We start from the raw sequence: 24,484 nt of genomic DNA on the forward strand, positions 1-24,484 counted from the left end.
AAGAAATGCTCTGATTCATTTAATGAAGGGCGTTGCCCTTGTTTGCAGGTTTCCATCCAAAGCAGGGCTGCAGTGAACACTGTGGTCAATGCTCTCGCCCGGATAGCGTCTCTCTCCAGGCCGGATCCTCCACGTGGGATTGCTGGTCCACGGAGGACGGCCCTTTACGAAAGCTTTTGACCGTGGTTTGCTTGGCCGTTTTGATTTTGTTTTTTTCAAAGGCTTAAGTTGGATTGTGTGGGAAAGCCTGCTAGCTAAATCTCCTAGATAGCCTCTCAAGGCTTCTTCCTGAAAAAGAGAGTCGCGGTGCGCCCCCTGGTGGCCACTTTCTCCACTTACAGGCACGTGGGGCCCGGGCTGAAAGACTGCAATCCCAGCCCTTGGGCTAGAGAACCGGCAGCAAAGGAGGGTTATGCTGTCGCAGAGGCTGACTGGGCAGTTTCAAGGCCACACCCCGCCAGAACAGCTGCAACGTTTAGGTCACATAAGTGTTGCTTGCAAGAGTACTTTTAACATTATAATGCAAGACTGGCCAAAGAGAGCCTTTTCTTTTTCTTTTTTTCTTTTTCTTTTTTCTTTTTTTTTGTCTTAAAAAAGGGCTATATAAAAGTATAACTGATGCATAGCAAACCATGCATTAAAAATGTCCAATGGGGAGCACCTGGGTGGAGCATTCAGTCAAGTGTCGGACTCTTGGGTTTGGGCTCAGGTCCTCGAGGTCATGATCTCAGGGTCTTGGGATGGAGCCCTGCTCTGCGCTCAGCAGAGACCCTGCTTGAAGATTCTCTCCCTCTGCCCCTGAGCACGTGCTCTGTCTCTCAAATAAATAAATAAATCTTAAAAAAAAAAAAAAAGTCCAATGGATGAGCCTTGCCATATGCATGCACCTATGAAACCATCACAAGATACGATCCATTGTCCCCCAAAGCATTACACAATATGCACTCTTTTCTTCTGGCTCTTTTCACTTGACATTATTTTTAGATTCATCCATATCGTGTTTAATGATAGTTTCACTGTATGGAGATAACACCATTTGATTATCCATGTTGACAGACGTTTGGGCTGTTTTCAGTTTTGGGTGAGTGGAAGTAAAGGGCTAAGAACAACCCAAGTCTCTGGGTAGAACATCTCCTCCTTTCCTTTGAGTAAATACCCAGGCGGGAAAAGGCTGGATCACATGGTCAGTGTGTATAACTGTTTAAGAAGCTGCCAAACCGTTTTCCCACCAGCAGGGTCACAGAGCTCCTGTGGCTCAGAGGGCTCCTCTGACCTTCTCCCCAACACCTCTACTCTGAAGTCGGGCAGCTGCAGGTTCAAATCCCTTGCTCAGCAGCCATGTGACTTTGGACCAGGCACATAAATGTCTGGAAGCCTCAGTTTACTCATTTTACTTGTTGCTTGGCATTCTGGACTCAGTTCTAAAATCCCTGCCACGTGCCTTCACCACCCTCCCCAGCGGATTGTGAAATTCCTCAAGATGGGAGCTTCTGCCCACCTTACACCAAATGCCGTGATTGCCACAGTGGCCACTCTTTCTTTTTTTCAAAATTTTATTTTCATTTATTTGACACAGAGAGCACACAAGTAGGGGGAGGGCAGAGGCAGAGGGAGAAGCAGACTCCCCGCTGAGCAGGGAGCCCGATGCAGGACTCGATCCCAGGACCCTGGCATCATGACCTGAGCCAAAGGCAGATGCTTCACCGACAGGGCCACCCAGGAGCCCCAACAATGGCCACTCTCAACACGGTCCTCCTCTAAGTCCCTGCAACATCACCCCGGAGGTGGGCTTTATCCTCATCCCAAACTCTTGGGGCTGGATTTGGAAGACTCCATTTCATCTCAGTTCTGTAAAGATAACACCTTTATTATTATTGGGAGTGGTGGTGATGATGCCATTGTTGTTACTCTTCCTGTATTTGACAGAACACTGGTGGGGACTCTGGCAATTCTCCATCATCAAGCACATCACTATTTCTGCGGTGAGACCTAGAACTTTTCACGCTATAAATAATACCAGTGAAGAGCCTCCAGTCAGTTTTGCACCAAATGGTTTGCTACAAACTTACCAAAGAGCCTCCGGTTTCCAGCGCTTTCTGGATTTCGGAACGATAGACTCAGCTCGTATGCCTACAGCTGAAGAAGCGGACTCGGAATATGACGTACCGCGTACAAGCATTCGTGCCCTGCACGGTGACTGTGCACCTGCCGTGAACCACATGGTCACAAAACAGACAACCACGTTCTCCCAGGAAGCTAACGCGCTCACACACACTGTCTGCGAAGGTTCAGCGCGGCGTTATTCACGACGGCCAAGAAGTGGAAACAAACCAAACGCCCGTAAACGGATGAATGGATAGACACAACGTGGTCCATCCATACAATGGAATATTGTTCAGCAATCAAAGCAAGGACGTACGACCCATGTCACAGTGTGGATAAACCTGGAAAACACGACGCTCCGTGGAACTTGTGCTCGGCCAGACAGAAGGCTACACAATGTAGGACATAGAGGGTTTATATGAAGCTCCAGAAGAGGCAGAGCTATAGAGACAGAGTGGATTAGTATTTGCCTGGGGCTGGGTGGTTGGAGAGAAAATGCAGAACCAGTGCTCTAATGGGGAGAACGATGGAAATGTCCTAAACTCGACTGAAGCCAGGAGGGCACAAACTTTGTGGCTGGTGTATACAGTCTCAGTGGGGGAGTTGTATGGCATGTGAATTGTATCTCAGTAAAGCTGTTATTACCAAAGGGGAAGTGGGGGCGTCCGGCTGGCTCAGTTGGTGGAGCGTGCAACTCGATCTCGGGGTTGTGGTTCGAGCCCCACACTGGGTATAGAGATGACTTAAAAATAAAAAAAAATTTTTAAATGGAGAAGTAGGGTCATCTGGATGGTGCAGTTGGTTAAGTGCCTGAGTCTTGGTTTCACCTCAGGTCATGATCTCAGGGTCGTGAGATGGAGCCCCGTGTCAGGCTCTGCGCTCTGTGTGGAGTCTCCTTGAGATTGTCTCTCCTCCGTCCACCCCTCCCGCTCATGTGCTCTCTCTCTCTAAAATAAATACATCTTAAAAAAAAAAAAAAGAAGTAAATGCTCTTGGAGTGGGGACAGAACAATAAAGACAAAAACACAATCCATCTTTTCCAGAAGCCACAGCCCACTTGAAATAGTTTCCGTTTTGCTAAGTACTGTTTTCCTCACGACTCTACATGCAGGGATTCAGAAGTGGTTACCGACCCGGTGTCCACACGCTCAGCGGCTTTCTCTTATGAGAACAGTCTCACTCTGGGATTCATTTGTCAAGGTTCTCCACAAAATCAGAAACAACAGAATATGTACATAGAGAGAGAAAGAGATCTATTTGAAGGTATTGGCTCACATGATTACAAAGACTGGCAAGTTCAGAACCTGCTGGGTAGTCCAGGCGCAGGAGCTCCAGGAAGGTGGTGCAGTTCAAGTCCAAAGCCTGTCTACTGCCCGCACTTCCCTCTTGCTCAGGGGAGGGCAGCCTTTTTTGTTCTAGTCAGGCCTTCAACTGATTGGATGAGGCCCACCCACATGGAGGACAATCTGCCCTACTCAAAGTCCACTGATTTAAATGTCAATCTCATCCAAAAACACCCCCACAGAAACTTCCAGAACAGTACTTGGCCGTGGCCTGGCCAGACTGACACACAAAATTAACCATCCCAGATTCCATCTTGTTTATTCTGAAACTCCACTCTCAATCTGGATTTGGAACTTCCTGTGTACCCTCCCTCCGCTTCTGGTTTCCAGAAACCCCGTTCCCTGCTCTTCCAGGTCTGGCTCCTCTGGGCAGCTTGCACTCCCCTCACCTGGCCGTGCTCACCAGGCCTGTACTCTGCCAGGGTCTGTCGGGCTCTCGCTGCAAGCCCCTCTCTGGCTCAGCCTCTTTCCCCAACCACCATTCGCACACACCACCCAGCTGGCTGCCTTTCTAGGACAGCAGGATGACTCAGTCCCCGTTTCCCTCCCCAGGTTCCTACACCACCCCCCCACCCCTACACTTGGCCCCTTGGAGCTCCAGAGCAGGAACTTGGGCTGGTCCTTGCACCACTGGGGAAACTGTGTCTCTCCCACACCTGAATATGGACCAATTCTGTTTTCCTCAGCAAGTCTTGCATGGTGGGGGGGAGGGGGCCGGAAGCGGGAGAGGAGCAGCCAGCCCTCACCAACAGGGCAACCAAAGTTGACAAGGCGGCAAGGGTCAGAAACGCTGGAGGATGGGCAGGAAGCCAGCGGGGCCCAGGGCTGGCTGGCTGGAGGGACCCCCAAAGCTCACTGGGATTCTGGCTCTGGCCCAGTGACCCCACTGCCCGCATCTGGCATCAAAGGCTCCGCAGGAAATGACGTAAGCTTCGGCGAAGGGGGAAGACTGACTCTCCAATGCTCGGAAATGGTCTAATTTAACCCAACAGCGAGCCAACTTGCTCAGTGCGACCTCCATTTGTTGTTGATCCAAACATCTGCCCCTTGACCCCAACCCATCTTCACGCTGTTCTCTCCGTGCCCTTTAATCTGGATTTGACCCCCCCCCCCCCCCCCGCCATCAGTAACTTCACCTTGACTTTCCCTGGTGCACCCAGTTCAACAAGTGGCACTATCGCGATGTTTGGTTTTCAAATGTCAACAGGGGACCAGCTGTCATTCCTTCCAGGATTTACCCAGCATCTACCACCCATCTGAGCACGTGGCTCACCCCAGTGGCCTGGCCCAGTGCCCGATCCTGTAGCAAGCGGCCACGGTGGGGGTGGGACAGAGGTGGGACAGAGGTGCCTGCTCGTGCTGGGGACAGCGCACGCGGGTAAGCCGAGCCCGGCAGCAATGCCAAGCCCAGCACGCATCCGGGGGTGCGGGAGCCGCGTGGCTGTTGTGAGCTGTACTTGGGAATAATGCATGACCCGACGTAGAAAGCGTCTAAACCGCCTCCCGCAGGCGGTCAGCGACTCGAGGCCATGTGGCCACGTGAACGTGGAGGTCAGAATAACGGCCCGAGCAGCTAAGAGAGATTACGGTGGACTTAGGAGTCCCACGGCCACTTAGGGAACAGAGTTGTAAGGATTTAAGGACGAGGCAAAAATCAAAACCACTTTTTAATTTTTTAAATCAAACACTTTATTTCCACATAACAAGCGCAAAAAACTCCCAAACACTTTAACAATACAATTAACGCAGTTATGAATTCAATTATATACTACTCAAAGCCCCAAAAGGTCAATCAGCTTAACGTTCCAAACATTTCCAAACGTGGTTTTTCAAAGCTACCTTTGGTTTTTGGAAAAACCAGTATGGAAGTCAATATACATTGAATGCATTGAACAACATTTGCTTATAGGAAGGTGTCCAACATGAGCTCACACCTGGCAAGCCGGAGCAGGATTTGAAGTCATACACTGGGATGCACACACAGGTTTTGCCCCAGAACTCCCGTGGTCAGGAGGGAGGGCCGTGAAGGGGAAGGAAAAGGCCAGTCCAGGTTGTGGCATTTCTCATTTTGTAACAGAGGTATGAGAGTTTAACACTAGAACACTGGCAAGTCATTAAGCTTCATGTTCCAAATGGTCTCTTGCTGAGGCTTGAGATGGGCACAAATGGTGGGGCAGATGAAGTCACAGGCGAGCTTTGAGCAACAAGATCCCAAAGACGCTCAGAGCGGGCAGGAAGGAGCAAGCTACAGTTTCCCATTGTTCTCACATTATTTCAGGGTGAAATTGTGGAGAAGTTCGGATAGAATGTTCAAATATTTGCTTAGATTTGTACTCGGTTGCTCTATGAGGACCCTCATATACAGCAACGTTGAAACGTTCATTGTAAAAAAGAGCGTACAAAGAAATTCACAAAAAAGAGACAATTAATGTTGAGCAGCCAAAAAGTCATGGTTTATTATATCGGGAGGGATTTCATAATTCAAACACAACCAAACTGTACATTTTACAATCACATTCTATTTGTAAACAGTTAAAAGCCACTGACTTCTTCTGCATCTTAGGACACAAACAGTTAGATCAAGGCAATGAAATGATGGCAAATTCGGCGCTGTTAAAATGTTTACCCTTGTTTGGCCCGTCTTCTTTGACTAAGCAAGCATTATAATACCATTTGTGGGCAAAAAAAGGGGGCGAGGAGAAAGTAAGTTTAAAAATGGTGTAACTCGTTAGTTTCCAACAACATTTAAAATTTTCTTTATACAACGAACAATTCTGTAAGCCCAATACCTTGGCTACAGTATGCATAGTTACTGATTTCGGCTTTAAGGTACACAGTTCAACGTTAACACAGTCACAGGAGAGCAGAAACAGAGAGAGCCACTTGATGGGGTTACAAAAAATTATCACCTATTGATTATTAGCAAACCATCATCACTCACTATTAAAAAGACAGCATCTGAAAGCAGAATGTCAACTCCAGCTTTAAGCGTTTTTTTTTTTTCTTTTTCTTTTTTTTTTTTTTTTGGCAGAGAAAATTCTTTAACAGAGCAATACGTAGTATCAGTGCTAAAAGTCGGGGTTTTGTTTTTTCCTGTAAGAAACTACAAGGAGATTTTTTTTTTATTTTTTTATTTTTAAAATTTTTTTTTTTTCCTAACTGGGGAACTGGTTTTCCTGAGAACCATGCTCTTGGATTTAGGACAGGAATAGAAAACAAAAGAACATGGCCAAATGCTGCTCCTTTTTCCCAGAGATAGAAAGCATCTTGTAAATCATCCTCCATTGTTTTTTTTTTTTTTTTTTTGTCTTTTAAATTTTTTTTAAATGATGGAAGAGTAAACATTTTTTTTTCTCAAAAAACAAACAAAAAAATCTGTAAACAAGAAGGTTCACCGTGGGAACCTTCAAAACAAAATGGAAAGCCTATTCAAAGTGCAGGGCCCGTCCTGGGTGGCAGGGGGGCTGCAAGTCACAGCTGTGGCCACAGTTTTTCAAACTGCAGAGCGAAATTCTTTAGTTTTAGAACATGAAAACACTGGTGCAATACTTTCATTTATAGTCCTAAGTCAGCATCAGAACTCGGTCTTTTAAACTCCACGACACCACAGTAAGGTAGGCAAACATCAAGGCATAGTAGAGAGCGCACACCTTTAAGAACATCCTTGAGTAAACATTTACACTGGAACAGCTGCCCCCCCATATTGCCGATTAGACGAGAGAACATCATTCAGTGCAAAGTTAAAAGCTCATACATTATCAGCCCAAAAAAATGGTTTTGCAAAAAAAGGAAGAAAAAAAAAAGAGAGAAAAAAAAAAAGGAAAACAAGGGGAGAGGGATGGGGAGGGAAACAGGGAAGGGAAGGGGGGAAGGGGTGGGGAGGAAAAAAAAAAAGAACCCAAAGGCTAAACATGATGAATATACACAAGTGAGCTCATTCTATACGGTTTAGCATGTATGGCGCTATTTGGGAGTGTAAATAGATAGATACCTTTTCACATTATAATATTGGCCTGCATGATTCAAGTATTCAAACTGATATGTTTCAGGGAAAACAAAGTGGAAAATGTGCAGAGAAGAGCTGTTCCCACAGGTGGCCCCTGGCTGCAGGCGGCGAGCCCAACTTAGTGCTCCTTTCTTTCGCTTCTTGAGGTCACAGTTCGTGAGTCTACATCTACACGTTACATGGACTCTCCACCCCCACCCAGGTGGTCAACAGAAAGAAAAGCATTAATGGGGGATGGGCTGCTAATTCCCCGGGGGTCGCTGCTGCTGGGAGGACCCCACAGGCTTGTGGAATAATGTGGGGTCCCCCAGAGTGAAGTGCCGTGAAGGTCTCCACAGTTAGTTCCCGACAGCCCAGCACCATTCCAGTGATTGAGATCGGTCCGGCTGGAGAACGAGTGGGAACAGTCGAGGGAGCCCAGCCGGCTCTGGCTGGACCCGAGAGACTGCCAGCCGGGAGAAGGGGTCAGAGACTGACTTTGTGCAAAGAAACGGCTGATCTCCTCTTCACTGGCAAACTCAGCAAGAATAGTAGTGTTCCCCAATACACACCTGGAGGGAAGAGACACAGGGGACGCGGTGAAGACTCAGGGTGTCTCAAGGGTCTGACTGGAGGTGATGGGAGCACTCAGCCTCAGCTCAAAAGCCGAGGGGGACGGGGCCGAGGGGCGTGGCGGTGACACGCCTGGCTCAGGGTTCTCCAGGACCCAGAGCAAAACCTACCCCACATGTGTGGTTGTCACATGTGGTGTCTAGGTTCTAGATTTTCTACGGCCATTTTGAGGAGCGATGCTTCCTCTTAGGAGTACTGACCTTGGAACCCAAGACAGAGCGAGGTTGCCGCCTTACGAAGCAGCCCTCTTACGGCAGGACCCCACACGCTGGCCTGGAGATGACACAGTGTCATCGGCTGTGCTTCCACACACAAGGGACCCCCGAACTCTTCCAATCACAAGGGCATTATCCAGGTGTCTCGCACCCGAGGGCCAACTTACATGTGCAGAGACTTTTGTGCCTTCACTACCTCTTCTTTTGAACTGTAACGGACCAAAGCATTTCCATGTGGGAGGTTCAGGTGGAATGTTATCAGTGGGCCATGCTGCATGCACAGAGTACGCAGAGTTGAGCCATCGATCTAGGAGACAGAGCGTGGGGAGCCGCCGATTAGACAAGCCGTCACGAGGACCATCCGGCGAGGGCGTCCCAGGCTGGGACTCTGCTCCTCTCTTTCCTGCCCGAGGTTCTTCACTGCTGTGCCGGGGCCCAGTGCCCCCCTCCCCACCTCCACTGGTCCCAGAGCCGTACCTCTGTGGCCTCTAGACTCCTGGACACTCCCCAGATCCCCACTTCCTTAGTTAGCCATGCCCCTGTTGTGGCTTCATGTCTTCTCTCTTCCCTGCCCTGAGGACAGGACTCATCAAGGCACTGCTCCCTGGGAGAGGAGGGGGTGGGCTCTTAACATCCAGCCTCCAGAGGAGGGGTGGTCCGGGGCCTAAGGAGATGTTCTCATCTACAAGGGCAGACCAGGGTTTCTCAACTGCAGTACAAGGACCACCTGCATGAAAGTGCAGACCCCGATCCTCGCCCGGACCTACTCAGTCAGCGTCTCTGCAGCGAGACCAAGGAAGCTATTTTGGTCAGCTCCGTGCACAGTTTATAGTGTGAACAAGCTGGGTCAGACCACAGCCTGCCTGAGGCATCCAGAGATCATCCTGTTCCTTCCTCGGCCCGGCCTTGACGTCTACTCGGTAGCACTAGGTAGGCCTGGGTAGAAGCTCCTCTCAAACAAGACTGGAACCCTCTGTTCCCGTGCTCCCTGGCGCGTGCCTATTGGCCAGGATGCCTGACATTCTTACCTGAGGTGTAAGGTTCTTTAGAACAAGCCAATTTGTTATTCTCCCTGAGCTGCTCTCACCCCAGCTGGAACCTAAGGACAAAGCAGGGCAAGTCAGTTTTCCACAACTGTGGCCCGAATGACACTTAGGACAAACACATCCTAGTCAAGTGACAGTCGCGCAGGAGGCACGCAGGGGCCCCTGGCGTCCCCCCTGCCCTCCCACCCGCCTGCACGTCTACGTGGGGTAATTTCCCCCGCGGCTCCGAGTGCCACTCGCACCAGCTCTGACCAGGCATGACTTCCTGGGGCAAGTGGCTCTGCCTCTGGGGAGAGTGAGCTCAGACAGCCCCCAGCTCATCACACAGCAGGCTAGGGAGCCACAAAAGGGCATATCCCTTTTCCATCTTTTCATTTATAAAGCTAAAACTATCTCAAAATGGTAGCTCTGGGGAAAGGCCTCCATTTGCTATTATCTAAGGTACGGTCTGTTGACTGCGTGCGTGTCTCACAGGGTGTGAAGCTCTAAGGGGACTGAAAAGCTTGCAATCAGTGTCCATCAACAGACAAATATGGAAAGGAAAACGTGGCACAGATACGCGATGGAGTATTACTCAGCCACAAAAAAACGATGAGATCTTGCCTCATGTGACAACACGGATGGACCTAGAAGGTATTATGCTAACTGAAATATGTCAGACAGAGAAAGCAAATACCGTACGATTTCACTTGTATGAATTAAAAAAAATAAAACAAACGAACGAACAAAGCCAGATCAGACCTATAAATACAGAGAACAGACTGATGGTTGCTGGGGCAAGGGTAGGGGGTGAGGAGTTGACAAAATGGGAAGGGGAGAGGGAGGTACAGGCTTCCAGTTCTAGAATGGGTAAGACACAGGGAGGAAAGGGTTCAGCGTCGGGAATACAGTCGATGGTACTGGAATAATGTGTGGGGACAGATGGTAGCTACACTTGTGGCGAGCACAGCGTCATGGAGAGACCTGCTCAATCGCTGTGTCACACTTCTGAAACTACCGTAATGCTGTGTGTCCACTGGACTTCAACCGGAAAGAGCAAGCCTGCCATCGCCCAGACACTTCCGTGTCTGTCTGGCTCCCGAGGAGCTCCGACAGTGGCCCTCCTGCTCAGCTCCAGGGGCCCGCGCTCCCGGCAGCGCGACTTCATGAGCCAGTCATTCCTAGGAGTACCCGAGGACCCTCACCGCACGTCAGCACGCCTGAGCACTACGGCTCTGTGACATGGCTCTGTGACACGGCTCTGCCCCTCATCTCTCCTGCACTGGCTCACCCCACCCCCAAGTCTCCAGCAACTCCAACAAGGAGCGCTTGTGCCTGCCCGGGCTGCTCGCCTTAGCATACGTGTCCTCTCTGCTTTGCTGGGCTGCCCTTACTCGGTCCCACCAACCTCCTGAGCACCGCATTCTCTCCTGCCGCTGCGCACTACTGCCGGCCTCTTGGCTGGCACCCAGAAGTGCCTGGGGCCCGACAGAGCCACTCACACAGGACACCGACTACATTCATGAGCATTTAGTAGCCTGGATCCCTCCATGGAATTAAAACTCCACACCCTCTCCCTTAAAACTTTCCCCCAAAGGAAACTACCGAGCTTTCTTTTAGCCAATCACCTGTCTAAAGATCAGACATCGCTATCAAGTTTTACTATTTTCAGCCTAGAGATGAGAAAGTCAGCTACAGCTCCGGGACTAAGGAGACCGAAGACCAAGACCGTATTTACTGGTAGAACTGGTAGACGGCTAGTTCAATCTGTGTGTGTGTCAGGGCGGGGACACAACCCCAGTCTGAATCCAGGGCCAGTCACGTGCAGGAGGAGCAGGGAGGGAGGGGACATGGGGGCGGTTTTCCTGGGACTGCCGGCCCCGCACGGTTAACTACCAGTACCTCCTTCCGCTCTCACACGTCCCGGCTGAAACAATACTCGGTAGGATCGCCTGAAGTATATAGGCCAAGCTTCCACCCAAACAGAACCCCTTCTTCAAAGCCGAGCCGGGCTGCTCCCACCTTCCGCAGCCTCTCCCCACGGCACGGTGCTACTCTGCGCGCCTGCCACGAGCAGGAAGTGAGCAGACGTTCCCAGACGGGCTCTGGGGAACTTCCGGAAGAGACATGACGTCCATTCCATTAACCTGACTACTGACTCTGTGTGGCTTTGGTCACTCACATGTTCTTAAGTAAACCAGGAACAATTTCAAGTAAAATTTAAGACTCACAAAGACCTAGAAATTGCAGAAGATGGCAATGTGCTGGGAGACGCGTGTCTAAGTTTGAATCCTACTTTGTAGTGGGTAACGCATAGGCCTGTGAGACAATTGTGCGTACTTGTTCCTGTTCAGCAAAGAAACCCCAAGAAGCCATCCCGAGCACTGTGCTTGTCTTACCTGGGGTGTACCTGGCGTCAGAATTTCCCCATCCTCCACCTACACGAAGGGGAGAGTTATCCCACGTAGACAAGGGTGGCTTCTGACCAGTCAGTCCCGGAGGTGGGCGGGACGGAGCAGTGATGTTTTTAGGTGGTAAAGGGACCTTCCACAGCTCATGAGCCAGAGAGGTGTTTGTAACTGAACCAGGAGACCATGTCAATTTGGAATCACTATTTCTGGCTACTCACAGGAAAAAAACACAGCAGAGAACGGGGGAAGAAATAATGTTTTTAGAAAAGAGAAAATTTAAATGACAGCACCCATTCTCCCACAAAAAGCAAATCAACCAAAAAGAAGGCTCTATTAAAAATCCCCAACTCAAACTGCTAAAACCCCCCACAAAAGCCAAAAGGAAATTGCTCCCTTGACTCAAAACACTCAAACCATTTGTCTGTTATTAAAAATTTCAAGACGTAACGAAATTCTTAGCCCAGTGTACAAAACCATACTGCAATCGACATCAAAACAAAACACACTGCTTTCAATTGCTCTCGAACAGCAATTGGGACTCGCACTGCTATGACCGTAACTCAGTCACCTGAGATCATCACACAGGTCATTAAATAGGTTTTAGAACTCTCTGCTTTACACACAGGAAAAAGGACCACGAAAGAAGCCCCAACGCAGGGAGTCCTCACAGCAGCGTTCACCGGGAACCTCTCTGTGCCGAGCGCCAGAATGGTGGGCACTTGGTGCTTACTAGCTCTAGTCCTGACACACATCCTGCCAAGGTCGGAGAGGTTAAGCAACTTGCCTATGGGTTCTGTGCATAGCCAGGCCTGCCTTAAAAAAAAAAAAAGAAAGAAAGAAGAAGGAAGAAGGAGGAGGAGGAAGGGAGGGAGGGAGGGAGGGAGGGAGGAAGGAAGGAAGGAAGGAAGGAAGGAAGGAAGGAAGGAAGGAAGGAAGGAAAGAAGGAAGGAGAAGAAGAAGAAGGAAGAAGAAGAAAGCTCACTTCCTGACATGTGCTGCCTCATGGCAATGGGGGTGTGCAGGGATCAGGCACACAGTTAACTTGTTTAAAATAATCCTAAAAAACCATGAGGGGGCAGAAGTGGATGCAAAATTTTGTAACTTTTGTCACTATGTTTCTACTTGATTCATGAAGTATATGTCCTTTAAGTCAGCGAGACTCAAAGTGTGGTCGGAAGACTGGTCACCACACAGGTTCCCACTGGTCTCTGACAGAACAAGTACAGAAACTCAGAGCGAGCGTTTGTAAGCAGACAGCAATCGGACATGGCCACGGCTCCCACGAACGTGATTGCTTTTCTGGCAATTCCAAGGTCAGGTTTGCTATACTTTACAGAAGTATCAGTCTGCAAAGGATTGGAAATTACAAAAATAAAAGCTGCTTCATTTGAGAACTGCTTCAAATGAAGTTGCATTTAATGCGCTGGCTCTCAGACAAGAGAGAGTGGCTCAGCAAAAGGGGATTGCTTTAGAAAAGACTGCTGGGTCTAGTCAATTTTAAAAACGGACAAATGGTGTTACAAGTATTTTCCCAGGCTCAGAAATATATTCTCCTACCTCCCTGAGAAGACTTCAGATAAAGAGAAGAGGGTTCCATACAAGAGTGCCAGCCCCGGTGCTGACAACCCCGTCCCTCTGACGGCCTCGGCTGGCCCAGAACGTGGCTCACCTGAAGTGCTTTGTGCTGTACTGCTGAGGGGAACGTTGTAGTTGGAGGCACGAATGGATGACCAGGCACTAGTTGAAGGCAGCGTGGTGTTCAAGGATGAGGATGACCCTATGTGGGGGGAAGAGCCCAATTAGTCATTCCCAGAGCAAGAGCCATGGCACTTGATGAGTAAGCAGAAGCTTCCAGTGAGGCTGCAACGTAACAGTGAGCCACGAGAAAGGAAACGGATGCTGGGGTCGGGGGGACGGTGCCCATGACTGCACCTCCCTTCCTGCCTTCACAACAGCGCACCCAGAAGGCCTGTTCACTGCTCTGACCGTGGCTCAGGGAGGTAGCTGCCCTCCTCTGCCTGACACCCCGAGACCACACTGGCTCCGGGTCCCAGTCAGGGCTCCAGGAGGCAGCCTACCTCCTCCTGCCCCCAACCCCTGACTGAACTCCAGCAACTTCTCACCACAATCCCTCCCCCCGGGGGAACCTGGCACCAGCACCAGCAGGCTCTCGCCCTCCATCACGCCCCACAGCAGCCTCCCAAAGCCAGGCTTTTCCCTTTTTTCGAACCCCCCTCGACCACTCGCCCTGCTGCAGGCTGGACTGTCATCTGGATCTGTAATAGCTCCGGCCTGGCTTCCCACTCCGTCTCATCTGCTCCCCACTGTCAGACCACCTGCCTTCAGTGGCAAGACTTCCACTCAAAACCCCCAATGGTTCATGTCTTCTAACATCAAATCTAAACTCCTCTCCTGACAATCTTCCACAAACAAGAAGCCCGTTTCTGCAAGCCGCCGGATTCTTCCATTAGCCACATACAAGGCTGTGAGGCTCTACCCTTGGCTCTGTCCCCGCTGTCCTGCTGGGAAAGCAGCGGGCACTTTAACTCCTTCTACATAGCTGTCTGTTAAACTCAGCCACTTTAGAATGAGGAGGACTCTTTCCTTGCCGCTGTGATACACCCAACCACCTGTTAACAAAATCACATATTTAACGTAAAATGCTAACTGTTCAGAGGAATAGGAGGAGGTAGGTTTCGAATGGAAACAAAGTATTTTCCTTCCTCCCTTCCCTTCCTTCAGGTGCACGCAGAGAATACTTTAAATGACTGGAGTGAGGGAAAACTATATGGTAGGTGGTAGGATGACTATATTTGATAACCTATTAAAAGTGCTTCTGAACTGGAGGGACCCCTCAAGGGGTCCTAATTTTTCACTTTTGGAGAGACAAAGAACGGTAAATTGCTTCTCCACACAAAAGTCCTTTAACAACAAGAGTGTATAAATGAATGATTAATGTAACATCTTTTATATGAAACACCCATTTCTTAATAATCACAACTTGTGATATCTGTGTGATCTGAAACTTGTTATAAAGTATGTAACAACATTTCAGTTGCTACTACAATTCCTAGAAAGCAAATATTTGTTGGTCCTTTGGGATAATTAAGTGACTACATGTGTTTACCGTAACAAGTGATAACAAATCCTCATCATCTTTAAAGTGGCAAAGAATCACCTATGGGAAAACTGAGAACTCGCTTTTTATTTTCATGACTCCCTTGAATGCCAGGTGCTGTGATGGGCTGAAAGTTTCACATCCTCTGTGAGCCACTCTTTTTTTTTTTTTTTTTAAGATTTTATTTATTTATTTAAGAGAGAGTCAGAGTGAGCACGAGCAGGGGGGAGGAGCAGAGGGAGAGGGAGAAGCCGAGTCCCCACTGAGCAGGGAGCCCTATGCGGGACTCCATCCCAGGACCCTGGGATCATGACCAAGCTGAAGGCAGACGCTTAACTGACTGAGCCCCCTGGCACCCCCTCTGTGAACCACTCTCAAGCCACGTCATCCAACATCATTTGGAGATTCAGACTGTATCCGGCTACGTACCACTGTTCCTGTCCCTGAGGTGGTCAACTTCCCGCACAGTATTAATTGAAAGATTGTTTATGACACTGCCAGGAGTGACGTAAGGGTCAGTTTCAGGGTCAATGTTTGGATAACCTTTCCATGGTTCACCAGGGCGAAATTCTGTAAACAAAAACTTAAAATTAGTTCAGGCTTAATCGTCACTTAAAGATCCATTATTAAATATCCAAAACTTGTATTCCTAAGCCTATGCAATTCTCAAACATTTTCCAGTTAATACTAGCACTCTAAGAGGCTGATTCAGTACTATGGTTACTGTAACATAAGCTGCTATTTATGAATAACTTGTGCATTTTTGCAAATGAAATCATTTCTCAGGGTTTATATATTTTTAAACAGTTACATTTAACTTTTTAAATTTTTTTATTTTAAAAAGATTTTATTTATTTATTTGACAGAGAGAGTGAGGATGAGCAGAGGGAGAAGCAAGGGGAGAGGGAGAAGCAGACTCCCCGCAGAGCAGGGAGCCCAACTCAGCACTCGATCCCAGGACCCCAGAATCATGACCTGAGCCAAAGGCACATGCTCAACTGACTGAGCCACCCAGGAGCCCTCATTTTTTCTTTTAAGATTTTGTTTTTGGGGCACCTGAGTGGCTCAGTTGGTTGGGTGTCTGCCTTGGGCTCAGGTCATGATCTCTGGATCCTGGGCTCAAACCCCATGTTGGGCTTCCTACTTGGCAGGGAGTCTGTTTCTCTCCCTCTTAAAAATCTTAAAAAAAAAAAAAAAAAAAAAAAAGATTTTATTTTTAAGTAATATGTACACCCAACGTGAGGCTCGAACTCGCAACCCCGAGATCAAGAGTCGCGTGACCTATAGGCTGAGCCAGCCAGGCACCCCTAAACCGTTGACATTTTAGATGCTGTAGCAAATCACAAGCCGTAGCAACGCGAACAGAAAAGAAGGCCGTGAGTCCATTTCTGGTAATGCCTCACTGCAGATGAAACGCTGTCAAGTTAGTCCCCTGGCGCAGATGAAGAGGAACCCCGCACAAAGGTTTTATGTTACTCCTCACGCGGGCCTTCACTGCCTGCAGCATAAAGGCACTGCTAACAGGCCAGATTCTGCCTGAGACCCGACGGTCTGCTCTCCATGCGTCCCACATGCATCTTCCCACCGCCATCCGCCCCCACTGGCCTACATCACTAGAGCACCCAGGGGTAAGGATACCGTAAGGGAAGCAGAGCCTCATGAGAGAAATGGTCAGCACTTTACCTGGTGGCCAGTTAACACTGCTAGAGCCGTTAGGCGATTTGGCACGTGGCCAGCCGTCTCCTATTGAACCCGGAGGGCTGGCTGGAGAAGTACTGCTGTTCATAAAGTCATAGGGAACAAATGGAGACTCTTCCAGCCTGAAACCACTTGAAATAGCACCTAAAGAGAGAAAAATGATAGTGACTATGAGGCAAAATACACCAGTGAATTTATTTCTTGTGGTTTCTCAAACATCCCAAGATAACTCTGTATGAGATCTGTGGGTTCCAAGCTGTGTTCTGTAGACTGTGTGAAAAGTCAAGGAGGAAAGCCAGCTCTGAACTCTTCCAATCACTTTTAACTCTCTTATGTCCTGAGATCTGAACATTATCATAGTGAATTTTATTTCAAGGAGAATAAGGACCATAATCGTCAATAATTAACCAGAGTATGGGTACAAACTTACTTCCAAATCATTAAAACACTTGTATTTTGGCCTAAACTGAGAACAAGCACAGTGGACTCCTTGTCAGGGAGATGTGTGTTGTTGGTGAATGAGGAGCACCGGAGGCAAGAAACCCAGCTACAGTAAAGAGAGAATTGTGGAGAACATTTTAAGTGGCAGAGAGATGTATCCAAGAATCCAGGAAATTGCCATGACCCCTGTATGTGATGAAAACAAATAACCTTTTCGATCAGGATGTTTACAGCTCTACCCATACACACCCCCTTGTGATTATACCAGTATCGGTAAAGATACCTGTTATCGAAATGAGTGTGAAATCCCACAAAAGACAACTTACTCTCGCTTAGAAATGATCGTTTTCTGGCGATTTATTCTCCACACTCATCTTTGAACACATCTATTTTTTTTTTTTTTAAAGATTTTATTTATTTGACAGAGAGAGACAGCCAGCGAGAGAGGGAACACAAGCCGGGGGAGTGGGAGAGGAAGAGGCAGGCTCCCAGCAGAGCAGGGAGCCCAGTGCGGGGCTCGATCCCAGGACCCTGGGATCATGACCTGAGCCTAAGGCAGACACTTAACAACTGAGCCACCCAGGCGCCCCCATGTTCGAACACATCTTAAAATAACTAATGCTTGACACAGGCGGCAAACACATCCCTCTCTCGGTGGATGGGCTCTGGCTGCCTCACTAAGTGCCGGCCCTCCCCACAGCCCGGGGAGCACACAAAGAATGGAAAGGGGACCAGTAGTGGCAGGGAGGGCTGCAATGGCATGAAGAAAGGGTCCAGGGAGGAGATGCCGGGCAGTGGGCACAGCCTGCACAAAGACCCGAGGAGAAAAGGAGCTTGGCACGTGTGAGGAACCAAAAAGTCAGCGGGAGAGTGAATAACACAGAGTGGTGGAGCCTGACCTTGAGGCACAGGGATGACCCCATAGGTTTTGTTTTAAATGTCTGGAACTGGAAGGTCCAGAGGTGAGGAGGGCCTGCTCTGGCTGCCCCAGGCCCTGCCACCCCCAGACTGGCCTACGCCCTGCCTGTTCCCTGAAGGCATCAGATTTCGCAACACCCTCATGCAGGGCTTTGCAGGACACGGCAAGGGCTGTAAGAAGAGAGGTGAGACAACCTGATTCGTTTGAGATCACTGCTGCTGCATGTGGAGAATGGAGGCAGCAAGGTGCTAAGGATGTGCTGTGCATTTTGGAAGAATGGGCACTATTCACAGACGGACTGGATGTGGAGTTCGGAGAAAAGAAGAAATCAAGAACAGCTCGTACACCCAGACATGCAGCATGGGATGGGCGGATAAGCCAAATGTGGCATCATCCAACACGACTGTAAAAGAGAACAAGTGCTAATGCACGTTTCAACACAGATGAACCTTGAAAACATTATGCCCCCAAAAAGGCCAGTCACGCAGGACCAGGTAATACATGCTTCCGTTGACGTGAGCAGTCCAGCAAGGCAAAGCCACAGAAAACAGACTCGTGTTTACGCGTGGCTGGGAGGGAAGGGAAGTCTGGGAGGTGTGAGGAGCAACCCCTCAGGGGCTCATCTGGCACAGGGGAAACGTTTGACTCCCACGACTCGGAGGATACTAAAAGCCACTGAATGGTATATTTTATAAAGAGAATTGTATTGTATGTAAATTATCTCAATGAACGTGGCGGGGGGGATCTCTCTCCAGCTTCTAACTTCAATAACCCGACAGAAGGAGGCACACTTGCTGGCTAAGGAGGAGCGAGGGTGAAGAAGAAAACCAAACACCCACCCACTCGTGCCCGCTTTGAAGCAGGTGTGAGGAAAAGCCCTGGCCACAGACGCTAGGAGCTCCTGGAGAAATACAGCAGAGCCCGAACGTTGCTTTAGCCTCGTTTACTCCGTGACCAGTGTTCCCCTGGTAGCAGTCACAACACCCAAGCTTCCGTATCAGTGACTCAGGGGGCAGAGCTGGCTCGACGGGACCTCACGGCACCATCACTGGTGAGCACTAACCTATCCCTGATAACTAGGCCTAGTTATCCCACCAATTTCATCCCCTCTTCTCTGGCTTCCTTATCTAGTTACTTTTATCTGAGTAAACTGTGTATCCTGTTTGTAAAGTGAATTAAAACCACCTGGGAGCTCAGCGGTATGAACAAAGCAGCAGTTGCGTAACACAGTAAGCAGGCATCGATGCCACATTTTCAGTGATTAATTTTTCTACAAGGACCTGAGCTGATAAAAGGATTCCCCCTTTTCAGTACAAAAAATCCATTTCTACTTATTAAACCTTCATTTTATTAAAAAGGAAAATAGGCCTGACACAGAGGCAGCTGGAATCCAATCACACTCTACGAACCGCTGTGCGGGGGAAGGTGCGGAAAATGGAAGGTACGGCTGTCCAGGTGGCAGGTGTAGCGGGACGCAAGCAGGCTGGATTCTCACCGGAGACACACTGTTGTCTTAGAGGCAGGCGTGCGGGGAGCCAACAATGAAGGCAGCCGCAGTAAGGAAGCCCCCACCGTTGGGCCAGTGCTTCAGTGCGGCTGCATTCATCCTCACAACACCTCGGGGGTACCATGTCATATCCCCACTTAGCAGACACAGGTTAAGCTACTTGACGGAAGCGCATACGCAGCAGAGCCAGCTCTCAAATCCAGGGCCTGTGTTTACTGTGCGATTTTGTCACCTGAGTCAACGACCATTTCCACTTTTTTTTTTTTTTTAAGATTTTATCTATCAGAGAGAAAGAGTACAAGTGGGGGGTGGGGGATAGAGGGAGAAGCAGGCTCCTCCCTGAGCCGGGAGCCCAACTTGGGACTTGATCCCAGGACCCTGGGATCATGACCTGAGCCGAAGGCAGACACCTAACTGACTGAGCCACCCAGGCATCCCTAACATTCCCACTCTTGAGAAAAACTCTAAATGTGATATATGCCACCGAGTGGCAAATTCGACTTAGAATTCAGCTCTGTTTGATTTAGGGTCCAATGTTCTTTCTACCACATGACAATTTCACCTTCAATTTCTGATAATCATCAGTTCAATGTTCACAAACCAGCAAACTGACCTTTAAGCCACATTTAGTCAAATAAAGTTACAGGACAAAATCCAACAGAAAGGAACAAATGTCACAAAAATGTCCTTTTGGTATTAATCAGAGGAACAGATGTGATGTCGCTTAAGTTAGAAAGCAGAGAGGCTCTCCTGGCTCCCTTCCCATTATCTTAAATCACTAAGTCCTATCAATTCTGCTTCCTACAGTTGTTTGCTTTGTTTTTGTTTTGCTTTTTTGGCACAACTGCAAAGATTTCTGAATTATTTTGTTTTGGGTTCCTTGTATGCAGCAAAGAGTTGGATTTTGCTTTATGATTCAATGCAGATTTCTTTTATTTTAATAAATCAGTTTGGCCCTTTTATAGTTATCAATTTGACATATATATTTGGTCCCAGTTTCTCATTATTTTATATGATGCTTTCTATTTCTTTGCAGATTCTTTAAAAATTCTTTGAAAGTGTGTTATCTGTTTCAATCTTTTCTGAAAATGTGGAGGGCTTCAATTTTTGTTTTAGTGGGTGTCTTTATAACTTAATTTTGTCTTCAAAATATTTTTACTGAAATATAGCTGCCATAGAACATTATTAGTTTCAAGTGTACAACATAATGATTCAGTATTTGTATATACTGCAAAATGGAGGCACAGCTTTGATGGCAGAGCACTGCTACACTAGGTCAGGCTACAGTTGTCTCCTATTTGGCTAAGCTCTGAAGTTCCCCAGCTGATCTGCCCGTCTACCTCCACTCCCCAGGTTGCCACACTGCAGCCAGAGTAATCCCCAAACACACATCACGCCACTTCCCAGCTTAACACTCTCCAACAGTTAGTCCCCCAGGACAGAGGGCCTAACACTCAAACTGTTTAATCATTTATGAGGCCTTCACCCACCACCCCAGGGGTCCCCTCCCATCACCTCTGCTTGGTTAACTCCTGTTATCTTTTGTATCTCAGCTTAAGAGATCACAGACCTTCCGGAATTCACTCCCTACTGCCCTCAACCGTAAGGCTGAAATATTCTTCTGTATAGGCGCCCGGTCCCCAGAACACTGTGCTGCGTGCTGGCTGACAAGGGAAAAAGATTTTATAAATGGCCTAGTCGCAGGATCTTAGGACCAAAAAGCATCGTAAATAACTTAGTCCAACCCTTCTGTGACGCACAATTTACTGGTCAGATGTCCTTGCCTCCATTCCACCCACTTCCCTTAAGAAGTCTGGCTTTTCTTATTCTGGAGAGTGTAGAATAAAGGGTTAGCACAGTAGGCCTGGCATACGTATTGTAAAGCGCTTCAGGCCTGGCCCTCAACCACTTCTGGGCTCCTCCAAGTCCACAGAATATTCTGCAGGTAAGACTATCTGTGCAGACCCTGGGCCTCAGCCATGCCAGATAGTTGACGGCAACAGTGTGACTTCTGGTGAACGCTTGTTTTTGTTTGCCTGAGGCCTGGGTCATACTGTAGTTTTGTCTGACATCTGAGAGGTCTGCATGGGTCGGAGATTGAGTCACGCAGGTGCCCGATGCCTATGTGACTGACCCCCAGTAAAAACCCTGGACACTAAAGCTTGGGGGAGCTTCTCTGGTTGGCAATACTTTGTACGTGGTTTCACACATCGTTTCTGGAGAAATTAGGCCCGTTAAACTCCACTGGGAGAGGACAATAGGAAACTTCTCCTGGACTGTGCCCTACGTGCCTTTTTCCTCTGCTGGTTTTCATCTGATTCTTTTGCTGTAATAAACCATAACCATGAGTATTACAGCTTTTCTGAGTTCTGTCAATTCTTCCGGCAAACCACTGAACTTGAAAGTGGTCTTGGGGACCTCTGACACAGGTCTCCTGCATTTGCCCTTTCTTCTCTGCTCCACAATTAATTTATTGGCTCTCTAAGATAAAAGATAAAAATGGTGATAAAAAGAGAACCCACCTTAGACTGTGTTGCAAGTGGTCAGTGCCAGCCCAAGGCCTTCCCCACAGGCCTCTCCCCTCCCCAGGCTCAGCTTATGTCTGATGTGAGCCTGAATACTACTTATCACATCACCCCTCTTGACAAAGACCTCTACGCCGCTCTACTGCTAGAGGACAACAGCCCCTCTTTTCTACAACGGGGAAACACAAATGCCAACAAGGCCACTCGGGGTTTATAAAGAAGTGAAAGAGGCTGGCAACAGGCAAAATTCCATGGTCCTTCCCCAAAGAGATATGACTACAGGCAAATATTTCTCTGGTTAGGGACTACAGGAAAATCTCTCTCCACCAATGGAAGGGAGGGCACAGGTGTGAGGGCAGTGGGAAGAGAAATGAAACAAAACAAACCACACTCCCCAGTAAGTGCAAAGGTAAATGGCAAATGACGCCACCACTGAGCTGAGCAAGAAGACACCGCGGAGTGGCAAGGAGCCGCAAGCACGCGGACAGCAGCTGCTCTGCTCTGGCTGCTTACTGCTTTGGAGCTCGGTGCTGCCAGACCTGCATATTTCCAAAGAGATGCCAGAAGTCTGAATCTGTATATGAAATTTCCTGCATGTTTACAGAGATATGGTTCAAAAAGATGACTTTCAAAAATAATGAGGGTCTAAAAAACATCAATTGTAGGCTGGCAGCTTTGGGAGCTCTCCTGAACGCAGCTGGATATGAATTTTATTTTTGTAAGGGAAACTGTGCCAAAATATAAGGGACAAGATGATTAACATTTCTCTCTCTCTCTCTCTTTTTCTAATATAAGGAAAAGGGAAAACAAAGCCAACAAATAAAAATAATGTGCCTGAGAAGAAGATTCTAAGTCTCTGCCAGGAGAGAGAGAAATGAAGAGGAACTACTGATCAAGAAGGAGCAGTTCTGGGAGGAAGCGAGAGTATGAGCAACTGGAGGGTTATCATTGTAAGAAAAAGCACTTTCTTTAAACAGATTCAAAAGTTTTTTTAAAAAGCCAACATTCCTTTTGTTTGAGAGAGACAGAGAGCGACCAAGCATGAGCCGGTAGAGGGGAGAGAATCCCAAGCAGGCTCCACGCCCAGCACAGAGCCTGAGGCAGGGCTTGATCTCACAGCCCCGAGACCATGACCTGAGCCAAAATCAAGAGTTGGACATTTAACTGACTGAGAAACCTAGGTGCCCCTAAAAACCCCAACATTCTAAGACTTGAAATTTAGAAGGCTCTTACATACAGATATCAAACTTTCTTTCTGGAGCTGAAGACCAAAACCACAACCAGGTCAAGGGGTATTTCTGAAGTCATTTTTACAAAGAAAAAAAAAAAAAATACAGCCACAAAGAAAGAATAGAAGCAACCAAACATTATACATCTTATCAAACAGTCTTGATTTTAAGAGGATAAAATAAAAGCCTGGGGATATCAAACAGTACCTATGAAATGAAGACTACTGGCCTTGGGTTAGTTAATACTAATCACACCACTTGCTAAAGTAAAGGAAATAAGAACATTCTGGGAGTGGGGGAGCAGGTAAATATTAAGTAATTAGTATTACTAATAGAAAAATAATTTTTAAATATTTTTAAAGACTTTATTGACAGAGAGAGAGAGCGCACACATGCACACACACAAAGAGGGGGAGCGGCAGAAGCAGACTCCCCACTGAGCAGGGAGCCGGGACACAGGGCTTGATCCCAGGACCCCGAGATCCTGACCTGAGCCAAAGGCAGACGCTTAACCGATGGAGCCACCCAGACGCCCAAGAACGACTAAGTTTCAAGTGTCAATTAAGTAAATGAAGAATAGTAGGGGGAAAAAATAGAATGGTAGGGATCTAGACTCAAGTAAAGAAAAAGTATCAATCTCTTCCTCCTTATTCTGAAAAGAGGAACATTTCTAGAATACATTCATTGGATTGCAATGTATACAACAATAAAGATATTTATTAAGCTAATTACTAAAAAACAATTTACTGCCCACACTACAGATTTGTGCAAAAGAGAACTATGTACGCAATAAAATGCAGTGAAAAACTGACTGATAGTAAGTTTAAAAACGAAAACAAAGTGGGGATGGAATCCCAAGTATTATCTGACTTCAAAACCTATGCTGCCCAAGGACCCCTTGTATACGACACACACCATCCGCCAGGACGCCGAACCCCAGAGAACAGGTGAGGGAATGGTACACCTGCTACAGCAGTGCAAGGAAGGGAAGAGGTCATTATTACAAAGAAACTGAGGCTCGGATAAGCAAAGCAGACATGGAAATATCCCTTTTAACCTGAAGAGACAGCAAACCACACAGGAGAAGCGTTTTCTGGGCTCTCCACATCTGACCTCTCCAGACACTCCTTTCACCACTAGCGACTCCGGATGCTGTCCTTGTTCTTTTCTAGGCTCTGTCCCTCTGGGCAACCTCATCCATGTCCATGACCTCAACATTCTGATGAATACCACACCTTATTCTAGCTCAGATTTTTCTTCCGAGTGTTGGCCTCTATTCCTAATTTCTTACTGGGCTTTTCCACATTGTGCAATCTCCAAAATACCACACTC

At 47.9% G+C, this 24,484-nt stretch overlaps 1 protein-coding gene across 1 annotated transcript in view; it reads right to left on the reverse strand.

Annotated features, from left to right (window-relative positions):
* Positions 1-5,877: 5,877 nt before the first annotated feature.
* The window catches only part of TNRC6A (trinucleotide repeat containing adaptor 6A), a 101,702-nt gene continuing 83,095 nt past the window's right edge, over positions 5,878-24,484 (reverse strand). Inside the window, exons 19-25 of the mRNA XM_040635208.1 lie at positions 16,517-16,675; positions 15,263-15,403; positions 13,385-13,492; positions 11,704-11,925; positions 9,308-9,378; positions 8,447-8,586; positions 5,878-8,003 (exon numbers count right to left, since the gene is read on the reverse strand). Coding sequence (XP_040491142.1) covers positions 7,628-8,003; positions 8,447-8,586; positions 9,308-9,378; positions 11,704-11,925; positions 13,385-13,492; positions 15,263-15,403; positions 16,517-16,675 — 1,217 coding nt within the window. The 3' untranslated portion in view covers positions 5,878-7,627. The remainder of the gene's footprint in view (positions 8,004-8,446; positions 8,587-9,307; positions 9,379-11,703; positions 11,926-13,384; positions 13,493-15,262; positions 15,404-16,516; positions 16,676-24,484) is intronic.

The sequence above is a fragment of the Ursus maritimus genome, unplaced genomic scaffold, assembly GCF_017311325.1.
Source record: "Ursus maritimus isolate PB19 unplaced genomic scaffold, ASM1731132v1 scaffold_2, whole genome shotgun sequence".
NCBI lineage: Eukaryota > Metazoa > Chordata > Mammalia > Carnivora > Ursidae > Ursus > Ursus maritimus.